A 19,129-nucleotide genomic window follows, 5' to 3' on the forward strand; every position below is an offset into this window, starting at 1 on the left:
TTTTTAGAGTATCATGGGTAGAGTAACATGCTGCACTTCTATTACTATGTCACAAATACTGTACTAGTAGGAATGATACTTCTAAGCCCAAAACTTGTGCATTAGCAAATTCCAATTTCAAAACTGACTTCAGAAAACTGTATTTATCCCTTTAGAGTATACATCAAGGTATGGCCATGCCATTACTGTGGTCATTCAGAAGTAACATTCAATCAATCTCTGGGAAAGGAAGGTTCACCTATAGAATAGGGTACATACTTCCCTACCATGAAAACAATCTATTAAGTAATTACTCCATGCCAGGATACTCTCTGGTTCCTCCATGGGGGCAGATAATGACAGTTCTCTGAAATAATTTGCTTCAATAGCCACTAGAGCTTTATAAAATGCTAATTCAACCTGTAAACAAAAGAACATTAAGGCAGAACCTCAGACCTTTGAGCAGCATCTGTAGGTTGTCTTCTGTTTCACTAGGGTTCTTTGATATGAATCATCACAGGACTAAGCTAATCTGCCAAGTATACACATGAAGCTCACACAAAAGTCAAGGACAATTGGCATCCAGAAGCAGGAACAGAACAGATCACATTGTGCAATCTAGCACGAATTGGATCCCCTGAACAAAGACATGTGCCCAGCAACCCTGGCACAACCCAGGAGTTCCTGCACCAGTTGAGGTTGGATCTCACAGAGTGCCTACAAACTACTGAACAGCATGTAAAGCATCCCACACACCCATCAGTTCTGCTGCAAGTGGCAGCTTCCTAGGACCCATAGAACATTATGCACCCAAAAGGAACATAAGAGAAGATTTGCCAAGGAAAAGAAATGGTTAAAAAGAATGATGATCCAGATGGAGCACTTAGCAGTGCTGTGGGCAAGGCAGTGCTTTCACTAGGGGGAGGAGAGGAGAGCAAGAGCTATTCCTGCTTGTTGCAAGACTCTTACCTTTGCTGAGACCCTTACTGTGCGTGGCACTGCTCTAAGACAACATCTCGTTTTTAGCCAGAGCCAGTACTTGAAATGCAGCTGTACATTGTGATGTACATGAACCAGAAACCAGAACTGTTTGTTGCAAGAGCCCTGACAGGTATTAACAGTACTCCTGCATTTGCTAGTGGTGTTTCAGTCATCTTTTGGCCGTCTGCCCTTGTGTGTGGATTTCTCTTGACACATGTCCAGCTGTCAACACAGCATTTCCATGCAAATAATTTCCGTACACAGGGTAAGGGATAAAAGCTTACTCTGAGGTACCACAGCACTTCCTGGGAGTATTCAAGTCCAAAGTTACACGGGAACAGAAGCAGAAATCTGTAGGTTTGCAAAGTCACCTCAATCAACGTTAACAGAATAACAAGGACTTGTATACTGATATAAGGATATGCTTATTGGGAATCCACTTCACTGGGCAGCTAGCCCTGCATGTGTCTGGCTGTGACAACAGCTTTATCTTTGTAGATAACACTACTGGAATATTATGTCAGTATGTTAACATAACTGAATTGAAAACACTTTGGCAAGAAGTGCTCTTTCACCAATGATATTTTACAATGACAATACAGCTTCCCTCAGATTTCAAAGCATTATAGTTTTCAGCTTTTTTTTTTTTTCCACCTTCTAAGTGGTTTCATGTTGAAACAAGACTTTTGCACTTGCTATGGCTGGTACTCTATCCCTAATCAGCCAGATTCAATAGAGGGATACACAGGGTCATGCTGTATAACCAGCATGCCAGCACCTGAGAGTGACCCAAATAAGCTCTTCTTCTCCTCCTCTATCCTTAGGCACACACCAGTGTATAGGCTTATGGACTTACAACACTTTAACCCTTTCATTTCACAAGCTCCACAGAGTGAAAGGGTTTGGAATCCCTAGAAGGAGTGAGGAGGGTACAAATCTGGCAAAGATGCAAGGGTTTGAAAACAAGCTTCATTAGTTGTACTGCTCAAGGTACAAATATTTAATGGAACATATAGAAAAAGAAGCCCCTGCAGTCTTACAGGAAGAATTAATTTATCCAACTCCTGCATTTTTCCAGCTGTATAACAGTGTAATTTCTTTCAAAAAGGGGTGTTACACTGTGATTTCTGTGAATTACATGGACATTGGGACCTTCCCTACTTAAAAATAAAGTTACATGGTTCCTGACTTTTCATACTTGCCACCAGATATAACAGATTGTAGCATCATGGGGAATTATATCCACAAAAATTATGGAAGCTCCAGTTGACCTAATTCTGGTGGACACAATCCCTTGCCTGGTATAAATCCACAGTGTTCCGTTCATACATTTATATCAGTTGCAAAGGTGGCCATTATTTATGTGGTCAGAAAATCAGATGGGGTTACAACCTAAACTATAGCTAATAGCTGCATCAGAACAAAAAGTGCCAGGTTTCAGCAAAGCAGCTTCCTCAGGGTCTCCTGAGGGATCCACACACATTTGGTAATACCGTTTAAAGAGAAAGGAAAAAACCTTTCTAGGTGTGCGGGCTAGCTCTTCTCTTCCCTCACTGATACAAGCACATAAATAGCCTGGACATGTCTTTAAAGAGAAGTATGCAAAATCCAGCCCAACACCACCTAATGTTCTTCACTTGGGTGTCTCATTTCATGCACAGCCCCCCACTGAAGAAAGTGGCTTTGCTGCCAGCAAAGCACTGTTCTCACTGTAAGAGCCCTTAAGCTCCAAAGGGTAGGTTTGTATATGAGATTTCAGTCTTTAAATAAACACGTCTCTTGAAAAACTTCAATACCTGTCCCTTCATGTAAGCAGATCCCACTGTGCTGCAGGGAAGGACAGCTTCTCTTCTAACAGCTGGGGGTGGGGAAGGAAAGAGAAAATTGAAGCAAGAAACACTAAATTACACAATTAGTCTTGGAAACAGCTAAGTATTCTCCCTCTCCCAAACATCTCCACAACATAATGGAATAGCTACAGAAGTCACCATCCTATTCAAAAGCAAAAATGTCACACCAGAGATAATTAGTAGTTAGAGAGAGGAAAAGAGGTTGCAAAAGCTAAGAAATCTGACACTTAAGCTGTTGTGACTCTCCGTTGTACAACACTTTTTGGAGAACATGCTATCAAAGCCTCCAAAGTGCTTTGCAAACACGGAAGCCCAACATATTTAGGTGAGAAGGAACTGCATCAGAAACTGTGTTTTTCCTCTGGGTAGCCTAAAGCCCACAAGTATTTCAAACATTTTACCCCAGCAAGTCACTGCTGAAACAGAGAACAGGGGAGTTCTTGCTCAAAACCCCTCAGTTCAGCCACTACACAAAGCTGCCTTTACCATGTGTACCACAGGCATATTTTGCTAATCTCTCCACGGCAATTTAGATGTCTAAAACAGAAAGATGCTGATTAAAACCTTAGGGGTATTACTTGGAATACATATGCTAGCTTACTTACATCTGTGTCATTATTAGTTCCTGACTGTAGGTTAACTATAGGGCATGTTGTCAGGAGCCTAAGGTGGGGTGGCAGAAACTCCTGCTATTGCCATATGGCTTTTTGTTTCTTCTTGCATTTTTCAGCTTTTAGCCTCATGCTTCCAATTTGTGGACTCAACCACTAACAAAGAGCAACAAGGAAAACAAAACTAGTGTTAAAATACAAATATTTTTCACCATTAAAACCTCTAAGCTTGATTTGAAATACAACCGGATTTCCTATCTTATCCAGACCAGAGACTGCTTTTACCTGCAGGAAACTTGTTATGAAATTTGGGAAAGACCTACTCCCATAAAGAAATACTATTGTACAAGCAAGTATTTACCAGCCCTACAAACACAAACCAGGCAGCTTTGCAAGTACCATCCTTAATTTAGATAAAATGGAGAACAGCAAGGTTATGCCTACTTGTAATGTGGGTAGCAGCACCATCACCATTAAAGCAATAAAAGGAAAGAAGATGATTGAGTTCCAGTCATCTTTATTCCCAATGCACATCCACAGATCCAGCTTTATGTTAAAATACCAATGGCTCAATACTGTCCTTAAAAAAACTACAGGTCGTTTGACATACACCTGATCATGACAAATTATAAGATATGCAGAATATCAGCAATGCCCCTGCAGCTATTTTCTAGTGAGCACAATTTGAGAACCAGAAGGTCTGGTGGTGCTTTGCAACTGAAGACTTGCTCCAAAGTGTTTGATTTAAAGTAGACATGGATGTTATTTATTGTGTTTTCTAGGACTCCCTGCATACCTGTCCTTCCATTAGCTAAAGGCAGGAAAACTGATTTATAGTATTTCCAAGCAAAAGAGTCTGTAAATTTTGTAACAGTTACAGGAATCAGCAGTTTAAAAAATATACAACCATTTCCATGTTGGACAAAATTGATTAAGAACCAGGTGACATGACTTCATGCTTGAAGTTTATGGACTTCAAGATGTTGCCTACAGGTTGCCTACAGGTCTAGACTCTTTGGAGGCTTAGACTTCCAATTAACTTATTCTTAAACATTATTTCTGCATTTATTTTAATGGAGGTATGTGGAATTCACTCACTTATTCTTTTGCAACAACCTTGTTCATTGGTGACATTGCTCCTACTTTTGCAGTTGCAATGGCAAAAAAGTTTTGCAAGGGGACAGCAGAAATTCATCATTAGTACAAAATCAAAAGAGACAAAGAACTTAAATGAGTCTTTCAAGGAAGGTAGTTTCATTCCTTGTTTTAAATTAATGTACCAATCATTAGCCTTTAAGGGGAAAACTCATTTCCAGACACCTTTTTTTAGTCAAAAAATCTGTATATCTGTGGAAGATGTAAAGAAGCATCTGCTTCTTCTCTTACACCTTTTCATTGGCATCAATTTGCCAATGCCACACCAGTAAATACTCTGCTGCTGTAAGAACATGTGAAGCAGCCTTCTTTGCCTCCCATAAAACAAAAACAATCCTTCACCAGTCTACAAGACATAAGCTGACAACAACAACAAAAAAATCATGACATTGACATAAATGGTATTGTTTATATCTGGAAAATCAAAAATGCAGAACTTCAGATGTATTTATTTCTAGTTTTGGTTCAACCCATTATAAAGATAAAGGGTGGTCATGATGTTCAGAAGGACATTCATAGCTCACCACAGTTTCCTGGCACAGGTTCTGGTTAAATCACTCTTGCCAGCTTGAACTTGTTATTGAATTTGCTTCCTCCTCACACTGGCTCTCTCAGTACAAATTCTATCAAATAGCATTTATCTCTCGGCATTTACAGCTCAGTCAAACTGGATAATCAACTCTGAAGGAATGTAAACAGCAAGAGAAGATCCAAGTCTTAATGGAGGCAGCCAGCAGGCAGAATTACCTAGAAGTACTTCAAAAACAAGTCCTGTCACTCACCCATCCCAACAGTATCCATACACTTCTGTGTTGGAAATACAATGGAGCCACAACCAACACCAAAGAAGGCTTCAGGCATCTACTCTTTATTGTTCCTCAGTACAACCTTTTATCCTCTTGATCTTACATGCATTCCACCTGCATGTCCTCTCTACCCTTTGGCGACTGCCCAGCACACCTGGGCACTCCATGGCTCCTTACCTTCAGCACTGCTCACCTGTCCTGCACAGCTGCACTCACTGAGGATCGGCCACAGCCCCACTCCCAACCACCACAAACTGTGTGCCCACAACACTTCTGTGGTACAGTGACAGCTATGACTTAGGGGACAGACTGGCTTTACTAATCCAGCCTTTCAATAAAGTTTAGATTTAATTTCTTTTCTTCTCAGTGTATCATGTACTGAACACTCTACAAGAGCACCATGGCCAGTGTAAAGATGGACAAACGAAACCATATGGATGCTAGATGCTGCACCAAGCTTGAAAAGTGAATTGCATAACAGACTAAGGAATCCAGATATCAGAACCTTTAATTTCTTGATCTAGAGTAAACAGCATTTCTCTAGGAGCAGTGTTTTTAAAAACCCCTAGTGTTTAGATCACATTAGATAAAGCACAATATGCACTAGAATTGGAACAAGATTAGGCTTCACTCACTTTTAAAAGATATATACTACAGGATTCTGGGTTGAGTCTTTTGCATGCTGAATTAATAAAGAACATATAACAGCATTTTGCTCAAGGTTTTGCCTAGTTCAATTTTTTCCCAGATTCTTCCCGCATTTATGCGAAGCCTACTTGTAACTCAGTGCACGTCCCAGAAAGGTTGAAGCTGATGTGGAACTCCAGTGAGCCAAGAAGAGTTTTTGAAACTCACGCACCCTGATATGGTATAAACAGTTTGCAGTTGCCTCCCGACTTGTGGCAAATATTCCTGCATCACAGTTTCTCAGTTTCCCACAGGAAAATTCTGTTCCATCAGAAGTTTTGGATTAAGCTCTTATCCCAGTCCCACTGACAGACTTCAAATATCTTAAGAAATTTAAAAAACCATTGCCTGGAAAGTTATACAGTACATGCAATTAACCAGTGGGTCACATTTTCGGGGCTCTGTGAGATGATATTATCTCCACATTTAGTTGTGTTGATTTGCTTATTCCAGTGGGCATTTGATAGCTGAGAGCTAGCATTTGTTATAAAAGCCTCAAAACATACTGTGTCTCCAAGAGTCACACAGAAATAACTGAACATGAGATTTTAAGTTTCAGGGGGTAAAAAAGGCTCATTCCTCTGTAATCAGGAAACAGTGTAAGTAGGGAACACTGCTTTTCTCTCAAATGCAGAGGAAAAAACTGCTATAGCAGCTCAATGTGCAAAACTAAAAAACAAGGAGCAGATACTAGCATATTCCACGTTCTTAGATTTGAGGTAGTAACAAATAGCTACATATTGAACTTAACGTTGATACTTCGTTTTAAAACTGAGAAAATTCTGAATCTAGTGAAATCAATCTAAAGGCTCCTGAGTTTGGGGAAATCAGAATTTTTTTACTGTTCCAGGAAATATATACTGAAGGACAGTCCCAACAAGTAGACATCAAAGATGGGATAGGGAACAAACCAACCTTCAAGCAAACTCAAATCCTTAAGGGACTAATTCTACATTGCATATTATTGGTATAGGCTTTACAAAGGCTATGGAGCCTCAGCAGCAGCTGCACCAAACCCTTACAAATTTGACTTGCAAATACTTCTTTAGGTGCAGTCTAAATTAAATCAGCAAATGATTTACTGAAAGTGAAGCTTCTTTGCTTACCTACTCAAGCCACACAAGGAAGACTGTATAAAACTTAATTACCTGCATCACTAGAACAGGATTCACAGGTAATCATCAATTACAGGGCTAGAAAAAGTCTGCACTCATACACTAAATCTCTACTGTGGAGTAAGGACTGGGATTAACTAATTTTCAAGGTGCCTGCTCCCTTGCCAGAGACAGCACAAGCACCTTATGTGGTTCATGCATCTCTAGGTGGCAGCAGCTGCTCAGATTTTGAGATACTGTGAGATGCTTATCTCAAATTTAGCAACCAGTATCCTTCCATCCTCCTAGAACTGCCTTTCCTAACGTGAAATGTGACCCCCTCCCCCATTTCTTCATAATTTATAGCAGTCTGTAGCTGAGTCACAAGGATTTCTGCATTTTCCTAACCAAGTACACAAGAAAAGAAATGAACTGCCAAAGGATTGAGGTAATTTATAGCATAAAGCATTGAGAGCTTCCAGTCGATCAAAGGACTCAGAGAAACAAATATAAGAACAATCATGCCTTCTGTTCTCTACAAATGCCACGGCCAGAAATAACTGTCCTAATTAACTGGTTTCAGAAAATGACTTCTCTGAAAAATACAATATTCTTACCATGGAAAGTATACAACTGCTACAGCCTTATGGCAGCTGTCAGCAGGGCATGAAAAGTCACTAAACGAAGTTTCCGTTTGCTTCCTCTGGTTGTGCATGGTACTCACCTTTAGACAGCTTAAATTATGCTGCAAGGGGACATTCCGCTACCACTGGTATCAGTGTTACCAAGAGTTACAATCACATCAGGTCAGTACCACCCCAGCCAGCCTCTGTTCACTGGTTAGAAAGGGCAGATACTGTACCTGAGATGAGGTTGGCTTTTTTTTTTTTGTTTTGGTAAGACTGTTGCCTGGTCAGTCATGTCCAGGGCATCTCCAGTATTTCAGACAGTTTTGTGTTCACTGTTGCTGTTGGTGTAGCAGTTGAGCTCCACCAGTCTACAGCTGCCTGACAGTGAGGTCCTGAATGCTGGAAAGGAGGAAAGGCTGAGCCTACAGATCACCTATACTTCACACATAAGACTGTTTGCCTTGTTCCACATGGACAACTCCTGCAAACAGTGTTCCTCTCTGGACTGCTCAGCACCTGGAATTGGTAACACACAAGTTTAAGGTACAATGGCAGAGTTGCCTGTATGCACTGCACAGCAAAATCTGTTATTGTTTGCATTACAAGAGTCTAGGTGAGTTCTTGTTGGGTACTAGAAAGTCTTGCCTCTCTGCTCTATCTCTGCCTCAAAGAGCCTGCAGCCAAAGATAAGACTGGCTAACAGATGGATAAGGAAACAAAGTAAGTAAGATTTGTGAGCTGGTAGACAGGGGCACAGTCTACCAGCCCCATCCCAACTCATGTACCAGGCAGTTCACTCAGTGCACGCCCGTGCTGCTTCCTAATGGTGTAACACAGCACACAATGGCTGTTACGGAACCTTCCCTGCTGGAACTGAAGACAATAGGTTATTGGCTAACAGTTCACTTCAGCAACACACAAAAACAGCTTAGCTTCAGTGCCTTTAAAAGCTTCCTTTTACAGGGTGTTTACAACTAAGGATTACCAAGAAAGCCAGTGTATGAACTGATCTAAGAAATGATTGAGAGTTTCTCAATTAAGCAGCATTTCAGCTGTTTAGGAGAAACCAAGTGCTCACAACATATACTTGAAAACAGGTCAAGGCAGAATAGTAATTAACCTATTAAAAGCACATATCCTTCTCCAGTGGAGCCTCCAACAACTCACACAATGCCCGATTGGAGATTTCTAGTGTAGGCACAGGGCACACTCTTGAAGAACTTTTCAGCCTTTTATACAAACCAGGAAGGCAGGTATGAGAAATACCTTTTTTTTTTTTTTTTTTTTAGTAGGACTATACTCATTGCACAAGTCATTCAGTAGAGTGGCTTGTTTCTCCTCCTCATGCAGTGCTTACCTGTAGAAGGGTTGAGAGGGTCTCCTACTTCCGAGCTTCTTGTGACCTGCTTTTACACGTGCACTCCCCGAGAAAATTATTATCTGAGCAAAATGTGCAGCTTCTGAGTTTTCCTTACAGCAACAGCAGGGTAAGAGTTGCACAAATGCTTCAGCTATTGCAAGAACTTTTTAAGTGCAGCCACTTTCAGCTCAGCACTATCATGTATACAAAGCTTTTAAGCAAAAGCATAGAACCTTATTTTCCCCTATATTTTTTTCACGTTAATGAGCCTTTAAAAACCTTTGCATCTGTGCACTACATTTTGTAGTATTCCAGCATATTGCAGTACTTCCCAAGCACTACTGTTACAACATAATGCCTTGCTGCTTAACAGCTTGAAATTACACTTTTTTCAGTATAGTCTTCCTCTGTCCAAGATAAAAGTCCTTTCCCATCTTCCTCCACCATTATATCTGGATTATTCAGATAAAATATTCTTCATCTTTCTGACCTGGTTTACCCTGATTTCACAGCCACATAACAACAGGATCTACTCTGCAGTTCTGGAAAGCAGAGAGCTCTTGCAACATGAACAGAAGGCACACTGCTTACAAATGGGTTTTCCCAGACAAGGTTCAGTGAAGTTGAACATTAGTGGTAGTACTACAGCAGAAAATAGATTTTTTAGAGTTTAAACAGAGGCACTGCTTTGCTCTGAGACCCAGGTGAGGGATGGCACTCATTCCTGCAGAACATCAACGTCTGTCTTCTCCCTTCCCCGGCTCTGTTTACACAGCTAGTGCCCTGGAACTCTGCACACAGGAAACCACAGCATCCCCCAGCAGCTGCTACCTCCTCTCACACGCCAAACTACAGGATTCGCAGAGTGCCTGACGCCAAGAGCATCCCCTGTGCTGACGTCCTTCCATACCCACACCAACTCTGGGCCATCCCTGGGCTGGAGTTTTCACCTGAGGGCGGGCTTGCAGACAAGAATCAGCTTTGTAAGCAGAGCCTACGATTTACACACGCTCACTACGCAACACAAAAGAGCAGGCAATATGATGATCAGCTTACTCGGGACAGCCACTCACGTGTAAACAGAGCAAAGTTTTCACTTTTGTGACTAAAAAGCCATTAAAACTTGGTGCTGTGAAAGTTCCTCCTACCCACAAGCAGGTGGCTCATTATCCAACGCTTTGCTCAGATCTATAGACGGAAATTCATTTTATCTGTTTAGCACCATGAATTAAAGATTACAGAAATACTGGCTGAAGAAAAATGTATTGCCAGGATAGATTCTTTGCATTCATTAGAACTGTGTTACTAGAAACATAAATAAGTAATGACTATTGATCTTGCATAACCTCAGAGGAGCAAACTACAACAAACTGGGAGGAAAAGGACATAACTGGAATGAACAAACCAAGACACCAAGCAAAAACAACTCTTAAAAACAACCAAGCAAAGCAAGCGTGGCCCACAGCTGTGACACCTCATGTTTTAATCTTAGAGGGGGAAAGCTGTGGAACAGCACAAGGTTTCCAAAGTATTAATTAAACCTCTGCCGAAGAAATTTACCATTTAACCCAGGTTTTTTCCCGCAGGCGTGTCTGACCCCCGATAGGAATCCACAGGCCGGTCGCTGCTCCCTCCCAAGCACCGACAGACTCCTCCGGCCGCTCCTTGCGCCGCCCTGCCTTGCCCTCGCTGCCGCGGGACGGGCAGAGCGGAGGGGCACCGGATCCCGGAGACGGTGCCGGGCATGCTTCACATTCCAGCGACGGTCCAGCTTCAACAAGTGCATCGCAAGGAGGGCGCATCGCAAGGAGGGCGCATCGCGCCCCTCCCTGACGGCGCCCGGCCCTTCCCGCCGCCCGCCCCGCCGCTGCCGCCCCACGGCCGGGCGCCGCCGCTGCTCCGTCACGGCCCCGCCGCTCTCCCGTCAGGGTCCCGCCGCTCTCCCGTCAGGGCCGGGTCCCGCCGCTCTCCCGTCAGGGCCGGGTCCCGCCGCCGCGGCAGCAGGGAGGGAGGAGGCCGGGCCGCCGCCCCACCGCGCGCCCGCCGCCAGGGGGCGCGCCCCGCCGCCCGAGGGGCCCCGCCGCGCCCCGCGCCGGGCGGCCGCCGCCGTCGGGGAAGCGCCGCCGGGCCCCGCGCTCCGCTGCCCCCCGCGCCGCCGGCAGCGCGCTCCTGCTCCCGCCGGCCCCGACTAAAGCTCCGCCGGGCACCGGCCGCGCCGACAGGTGCGGGAACAAAGGGGCGCGGGTTGCGCCAGCCCTCGCCCGTCCTTACCGCTCCCCGACGCCTCTCGCCGGCCGGCACTCTCCCGGCTCCGCAGCCGCCCGCAGCCCCTGCCCCCGGCCCCTCAAGTTTCCTGGCGGGGCGCTGCGTACCTTGTCGTCCACACAAAGCCTGTCCGGGTCCCCTCCGGGAAGTCACATCCTCTCTCGGGCGCCCAGTCCCACCGACCGCCTCCCGCCGCCTCGACAACACAGGCGGCGTCTCAAGTGTCTCATCAAAGCTTTATGAGGGGCGGCAGGGCAGCGCAGCCGGATCCCGCACTCCCGCCGCTCAGTCGGAGCCTCCCGGCCCAGCCCCACCGCTTTCTTCTCGCCGAGCGGCTTCGCCCCCGGCCGGCGGCTGCGGCGGCCGTAGGCACCGCGCTGCCCCGCTCGGAGTCTCCGCACCGCCTCCCGGCCCCGCCACCGCCCCCGCCCCGCCCGCCCGGCCCCGCTCCGCTCCCCGGCGCTCCCCGAGCGGGGAGCGGGGCAGGGGGGTGTCGGTCCGCCCGCGGCGGGATATTGGTTTACTCCGCCGGGTATTAAGCAAGCCCAATCCATTTAAATATCGCTCCCGCGCTGACCTCTCCGTAGTTCGCCTATTAAGAATGCAATCAAGATAATAATAGGCATTGCTTATTAATGAGCGCCCCAGGTAACGTTACACCGGTGACTTTCTGCAGGCGCCCAGCGGGAGCTCAGTCCCAGCGGTCCGGAGGCGGCTCTGCCTAGCCCGGGACCGAGACGGACAGCGGGGCCACCCGTCGCATCATCGCCCGCCGGCGGAGACAGGGGCGACCGCGGAGCCGGGCGATCTCAGGCGGAATGCCTGGCTCGGCTCTGCCCGGCCGGCCGCGGGGTGCATCCTGTACCCCCTGACAAAAATCCGTTTGGCCATCTCCTCCTCCTCCTGCGCGTGCAGCAAATACAGTAAATTATTGATAGTGGAAATTGAATGGCGGAGGCAATAATGGTATCCCCTGATTGACTAGCTCCATTTGATCTCGGTAAAGACAGAGATGGCACGCTCCGGGCTGGGCTGGCTGTGGCGAGTGGGAGCGCACGCGTTTGCCGGCGGCAAGAGCGAGCTGTGGGAGAAGAGCTGGCTTCACCCCCTGCCTGACATGGGCTGTGGTAGCCTCGCCTCTTCCCTTCCCTCTTCCCTCACAGGCAAAATTGGAAGCAGCTGATTTTCAGAAGATGCTAGCACAATTCTTTCATGAAATCAGTTAAAACACGTATTTTTCTACACCTCAAAGTCTGACTGCCATCCAATTGCAATTAATGCCAAAGGCCCATTCACTCCACGCACTTGTGAAAATGTATTTATCTTAGGAAAAATGTGTGCAACTCATTGCTGCCCTCAGACAGTCTGATTGCCTATGTGCTTTTGCTATGAAACACCTGCATTTATCAGTAAAGTTAAGAAAATAACCCAGGTGTTTGAAATTCAAGTAAGGCCTTCCATATAATTCAGCTTTTAATATATATTAAAGGAAAGATTCCTGATGGTTAAAAACGTTTGCAGCTTTAAGAACCTTGTAAAAAAATCATGCTTGAGTACCACATCACCATCCTTCTTGCACTTGGAGGTTTGGTTTTGCATGTTTGAACTAAAAATGTCAGCGAGCATGAAGACAGTTCTACCTCATTTTGTCTCAGCTTTCCAGTTCAAATCTATCCCATTTACGAGAAAGGAGACATTTTCAAAGCCTTTACTAGCCTAGGCCTGAGGAATCATGTCCAGCTCTTGCTGGCTGATGGATAGTCACTAATACAAGTAGCTCTTCAGGCCAAGTCCTGCTCTGCCATTTCTGTGTTATTCAAATTCTGCCACTGGGGCTACATCAACCACTCTGATAAACCAATGTAAGCTTATAACTCCCAGTAATAATGCCGGGTGGATGTTCCAGAGGTGTTTCAAATGCATGGTTGTACCTGGAATTTGCTGAGTTAACGTGTGCATTTTATTTATCTCTTTTAGCCTTCACTCCACAGTACTGTTTAACTTTCCAGGTACGACTGTGTTAGTGCAGGTACCTAATTTCACCAAGGCAGCACGTTTTCAGCAGCCTTTGTGCACAGTCATAAAACAGCACAGTTCCAATATTCTGTGTTTATAAGATGGTGCCTGCAAGTATTTGGATGATGTACCAGACAAGTTAAACAGCAGCAGGAGAGGCTACTTTAATCAGCTGTAATGTAATACATTGCACACTTGTTATTCCTGGAGGAAAGACTCTTCTGCTAGTACACTAGACATGCAGATGAGCAGCAGCAAATATCATGCTTTAGAAACACTGCTGGCTTTTTCTCAGGAGTGAAGGAGAAGGGATATACGCTGAAAAAAATCTGCTTGCAATCAGAAAAAAAAAATTAATTTTGGAAAGGAGCATGTTACAGACAGCCTAACAAGTCGTCACTCTGTGGGAAGTGCTTCAGCTCAGCTCTGCTAAGAACATGAGAACCATTAATTCCATGCAACCATGAAATTCCCATTTTTCTCTGCTACAAACGTGTTGCCTTTTTCATCGGTGCAGAGATTTTCCCAGAGAAGAGGTGTGGTCAGAGGAGCTGCTGTTTCTTGCTGGTGTAATCAACCCTTGGAGCGTTATTACCAGCCAGTGCTTGATTACATGGAAAACAAAAAGTAGCGTAAATAATTACTTGTTTGGATTTTTAATGCATATGCAAGCTGGGTTCTGTATTGTTCAATCAGACCCTGACTTCCAAGAGATTTTTTTATGAATGAACCCCCAAAAATTGTGTCTTCAAGGTATTAGTTTGTGAAGCGACTGCTAGTCCTGACATGACGACACTGCTCTGGTTGTATCTCCAATCCTTTGTCCATAAAATGCACTATAAATTGGGAGGTTAAATGAACCATCCCCTTTGGGATTTGTGGGATACACAGGATGCAAAGGTCAGGCATCCCAATGTTTTCTGGAAAGACCCAAAAGGAGTTCTCTCTTGTTGTGTCTTCCAGCTATGCTTTCCCCATTTGGATTGTACAGATGTCACATCTGAAAAGAAATTTGGATTGTACAGATGTCACCTGAAAAGAAAGTCACACCACAATTGCATGGGGAAGAAAAGGGCAGGCAGACCATTTTCTGGTGGTTTCAGATAATTCAGTGTATCAAGCCTCCTGGTGCTGTCACAGTACACCCGCTTTAAGCATTCACCTTGGAATCAAGTGTTTTTTTTCTATTTGTGACTAATTAAAATAATTTTTTGCATACACAAATCATACTTCACCATTTTCCAAACAGCAGCAGGGAAAGAGTATGAATTTTCAATCAATCAAATGTTGATTTATCCCTGAAGTGATATTGCTTGCAGGAGGGTAAGACCATTGCTTTTTGCTGAATTCAATTCAAACTGTAGTATAGGCACTAATGATGCCGTAGAGACTATAAAGAAGAAGGCAGAAACACACACACCTGGTTTCTGTCTCAGCAGAGGTTATGCATTATAAGTGATTGATGTATGAGGTCCAAATTTACTGATAAACTAAGTATATGATAAAGTAGTTTGTGGGGCTCTTAAATTCCCCCATTGCAATTGTAGGAGAAGCAATAAAAAAGTCAATATTTGAAAAGAGTAACATTCATAAAAGGTACATAATTAGACAAAAGGCAACGGGTGATTGAGTCTCCCCTCCCCCAGACTGTCTTTACACTCTCCATTTTATTCATGTAGCATCTTGACCTGTTTTTGAATGAGAAAAAGGTCAAGAAGCTGTAATTTGGAATTCTTCTCACTTGGCTGTCAGGAAATATAAACTAATCCCGATTACAAAAAGGACAATGCTATTTATGTATTTGGGTTTTGATGCTACAGGGTTTTTTCCGTTTAAAATTTTAATTGGCTGAACTAATTTCTTATATCATTACAAGCATTTTATGTTTGATTATGTTTATTCATGTTTCCTAGTTACCTTTACTTTCTATTTTTTTCACATTAAAGAGATGGAAAATTCATGGAAATAAAGTTTTTCCACTCAAGCAATGCTGAAAATTACAGTGGATTATAGACACAAGTTATATACACAGCCAGGGTTGCAGACAATGGTGCATTTGTAGGATGACTGGGCTATGATGCTCCTCTACAATGGTTGTGTGCCTGCAGCACACACAAGAGAGCCCCTCATGCTCCATACCAACATCAGTGCACCGGAAAAACTTCAGCATCTTTGAAGACCAATGCCAAATTCCGCTTTAATTTGTAAAATCTTCCTATTTTTGAGGCTTTGACTGAGAGATGATGAGAGAAAGATGGTGGTGGTCACTTCCCCAGCTTTCCCCTTGCATTCAGGGGTCAGCCAAGCTGTGGCCACAGCCCCTCCCAGGCATCAGTGCTGTGTGCCAATGCCCCGGGGCTGGTGGCTCTCAGGTCTCGCAACCCCAAGGTTTACATTAGTTTAGCCTACAGAGTTGCTGTTGTTCTGGTCTGCAAACAGCTTGCTAGTGACCAGAATAGACCCTTAAAGTGCCTTAAATAGTGCAAGGTAGCTGCTCTTAATTTCAAGCATAATTTCACCTTCAGTGAACAGCATTTCTTGAGAGGCCTTGCAGCCTCATTTTAGCAGGGAAAGTATTTAGTGAAACAACAAGGATGGGAATACAAACCCAAAATCTTCCATTAGACATAGTTTGTAGCCTGCATGTACGCAGGCTCTTTGAATCACAGGCACCAAACCCACAACATTTTTCCTGGAGAAAATACCACTTAATAGCTCAGAATTGTCACCCTGCAGCAACAGCAAAAGTAGCTTTAAAACTCTAGCCAACAATTAAAATAATTGTTTTCTTCTCATGTCTGCTAAAGGTATTCCAGCTTTCCATCACATGGCAGGATCTGTACCCTGAATCTTGTCCCATGCCTTCTAATCAGGGATTTCAGCACAATTTATGTGCATGAAACCACTTCTCCAACAGAGTTCTGTGGTAGGTGCAGATTAGCCATTTGCAAACAAGGAAATGCATGTGTCTATCACACATAAATCCATTAAGCTGCTCATGCTTGTTTGGTGAGCATGCCAGTTCTGGGTTTGTTCCTTGCCACTGCTCATATCGTTGTCTCTACTGGCATGAAGTGCAGAAATAGAACATGTGATATGTGGCAATGGCCACACACAAAATCATCCCCATCCAAAGCTCTAGGCTTTTCTTTTGGGGTTTTGCATGAACTCCATGCACTGTTGGGACAGAGGGACACCTAAAACACACGTGAAGTGCCTCTTCCCTGTGTTGGAGGGCTGGGGGAAGCCAGGAGGATAATTCACCCTTCCTTCTGACCCCTGGTCCCTTGGCCAGTGTCCAGCCATGCCAGGCTTGCCCACATTGTGGGGTGCTGGGCAGCTGTTGAGGATGGTGGCACAGGAAAAAAAAAAAAAAAAGGTGATAACAAGGAAAAAAAAAAAGTAAGGAGAGAATTAATCCAACCCCACAGAAACATTAAAAGTTTGGTTTGTCATTTCCTGATGCTTTGACGTTCACTAAAGCTGGCAATTCCATCTCCTGAGTGTCTCTGCCTTACTGCTGCTGTTTTAGGGGCATCAATCCCCCATTACCTGAGCAAAGAGGAAAGTATCTGATCTGTGCCCAGGAGTATCCAGTGTACCAGGTGTCTGGCGTGTGGTGCCTGAGCCCCCCTCCCTCACCCCTGACCCTCCTGCTAACAGCACAGCAGACAGAAAAGAGGGCATGGGACAATAACAACTAAAATGCAGACTCTGAGGGAGCAGCAGACATGGGAAGGGAGAAGAAAATCCCCTCTTCCCCAAAGAGGTTGTGTGTGATTCCTTGGGATGGTGGAAACCTGAGCCAACTGTGGAAAGGTTAGATGGCTAGAGATGCACTCCTGTGACGACTCAGGCCATTGGAGCTCTAGTATTAAAGAAGATCAGAAAACTGCTGGTGCACTTGTGGGTGAAAGGTGTGGGGATTGACTCATCTCTCCTTTCCTCTAAGTATTCAGTGGGTTTCAGTTAGATGCAATATAGTGGATTATTTTTAATATTTAAAGGGATCAGATTCCAAGGGGTTTATAAACTTAGCCAGGCATCTTATCAGAACAGGCACATGCCTTAGCAAACCCTGCTCAGTGCATAGCTTCGGAGAGCTTATTTTGAGTGTGTGCTAAAAATAAGCAAGCCCCAAAATCCCAGGTCCACAGCCCTGTGAATGCTCTTCTGTAGTTTATTTCTATTGAAGCAACTAAGATCTCCCCTGACATCAAGCTCCAGCACTGCCTTGGCCAGGTGCAGCAGCTCAGTGATATTGCCCGAGGGTGATGAGAGATGAGGGATCTGCAGCAAACAGCTGGGGAGGGGAGGTGGGAGATGGAGTTTAGCACCAGGGCTGGTGGCTGTCCCGGGGTGCCCACCACCCACAGGGTCACACTCTGCCAGGAGCTGGCAGGAGGGATCCTCCTTGGGTACACAGAAATCCTTGGGAATGCAAAGCATGTGTAAACATTAAATAGTTCTTCTGGCTCTCCTGCCCTTCAGGACTTTCATATTAACATTTTTATGCTACACTTACATGGTTGTCTCCATCTTCCTGAAGGGGTTAAGGAACTTTGGCTCCATCCCTTTTCAAAGCAGAGCCACATCAATGCTTTAAACAAGCTGATGTGTTTAAAGATAAATTCAGGATATTTTTTCTTTAAATAGCATATTAAGCTATTTCACCTAAGAAACAAAACATAAGAGTTTAAAACATGTTTTACGTTAACCACCTAAAGCAGTGGAGAGAGAAGTATCTGTGAAACAGTACATATTTTTGTTAATTGCAAACTAAAATTATCAGTGTAGCAATAAATATTAAAAAGGAGTCCTTAAAATGAAACTCAGATCCCATTAGGTTCTCCTCCTCCAGTCACTGTGACTTGTTGCTTAAGAAACAAGTACTGGATTAGTCACATTAAAGCAAAAATTTCCCTTGACTAAAACATTTCATTTGCGTGGTGTAACTCCTGTGTATTGAATACTTGGGATTGTTAATTCTTTGGTAATTCAATGGCTGGAACCACATTGTGTGCAAATGTTTCTACATTCCACTCTGGAGATCAATTGGAAGCCATGTGCCTGCCCAGGAGTTTTCATCTGTCCAAGTGAAAGGAATGGTCTGCTCATCCGTGGCAGAGGGGTGCCCAGGTGCTGCTCACCCACTCCTCAGGGTCTGCCGAGACACAAAAAGTCCAACAAAGAAGGTGCAGTCCTCACTTCCTCTGTCCTCCCACTGCTCCAAGGAGCAGGAATTGCACAGGGGCTGTTATTAACTGTACACTGGCCAGATGAAATTATTTCATTGACTTGCATGGCAGAATTGCTTTTGATAGTGCCAGTACAGCTGGCACAGCTTTTTGGTACTACTATTAAAATATTATTTTCCTCCTCAGTAGCACAGTATGGGGGTAGTTGGATGCATAGCTGGTTCTCTCTCTACAGCATGTGATGTGCTCAGACTATAATTTACAGATCCAGAGAGAGGGGAACAAAACACAGGGTGGATGTATGACTACTCAGGAATTCAGAAATTCTGAAATATTGATCTGCAAAATCAATACAAATTTTAAGCTATTTTAAAATAACTTTCCTCACGTTCCACACCATTTCTCAAATGGCAAAACCTATTGATTTCTCTGCCCCAGCAAGGTCATGATGGCCTTTGAGGGGTAAGGGGTGGTTGGGCCGGGCACATCCAGCAGTGG

The 19,129-nt window shown here is 44.4% G+C and overlaps 1 protein-coding gene across 6 annotated transcripts in view; it reads right to left on the reverse strand.

Annotated features, from left to right (window-relative positions):
- BDNF (brain derived neurotrophic factor) overlaps nt 1-19,129 on the reverse strand; it is a 41,034-nt gene that overhangs the window by 10,409 nt on the left and 11,496 nt on the right. Inside the window, exon 1 of one of the 6 annotated variants that reach the window (XM_021539055.4) lies at nt 11,525-14,423. The exons of 3 other annotated variants lie outside the window; for them this stretch is intronic. Coding sequence is in view for 1 of the 3 variants with exons in the window: in XM_021539053.4 (XP_021394728.1) it covers nt 10,713-10,715 (3 nt within the window). In the remaining 2 variants the exon portion in view is untranslated. Of the gene's footprint in view, nt 1-5,358; nt 10,674-10,712; nt 11,002-11,524; nt 14,424-19,129 lie in introns of those variants that run through there. 2 more of the 6 variants (XM_021539053.4, XM_085581221.1) reach the window with 2 other exon arrangements.

This window comes from Lonchura striata, chromosome 5 (genome assembly GCF_050655825.1).
Source record: "Lonchura striata isolate lonStrDom1 chromosome 5, ASM5065582v1, whole genome shotgun sequence".
NCBI classification, from domain to species: domain Eukaryota; kingdom Metazoa; phylum Chordata; class Aves; order Passeriformes; family Estrildidae; genus Lonchura; species Lonchura striata.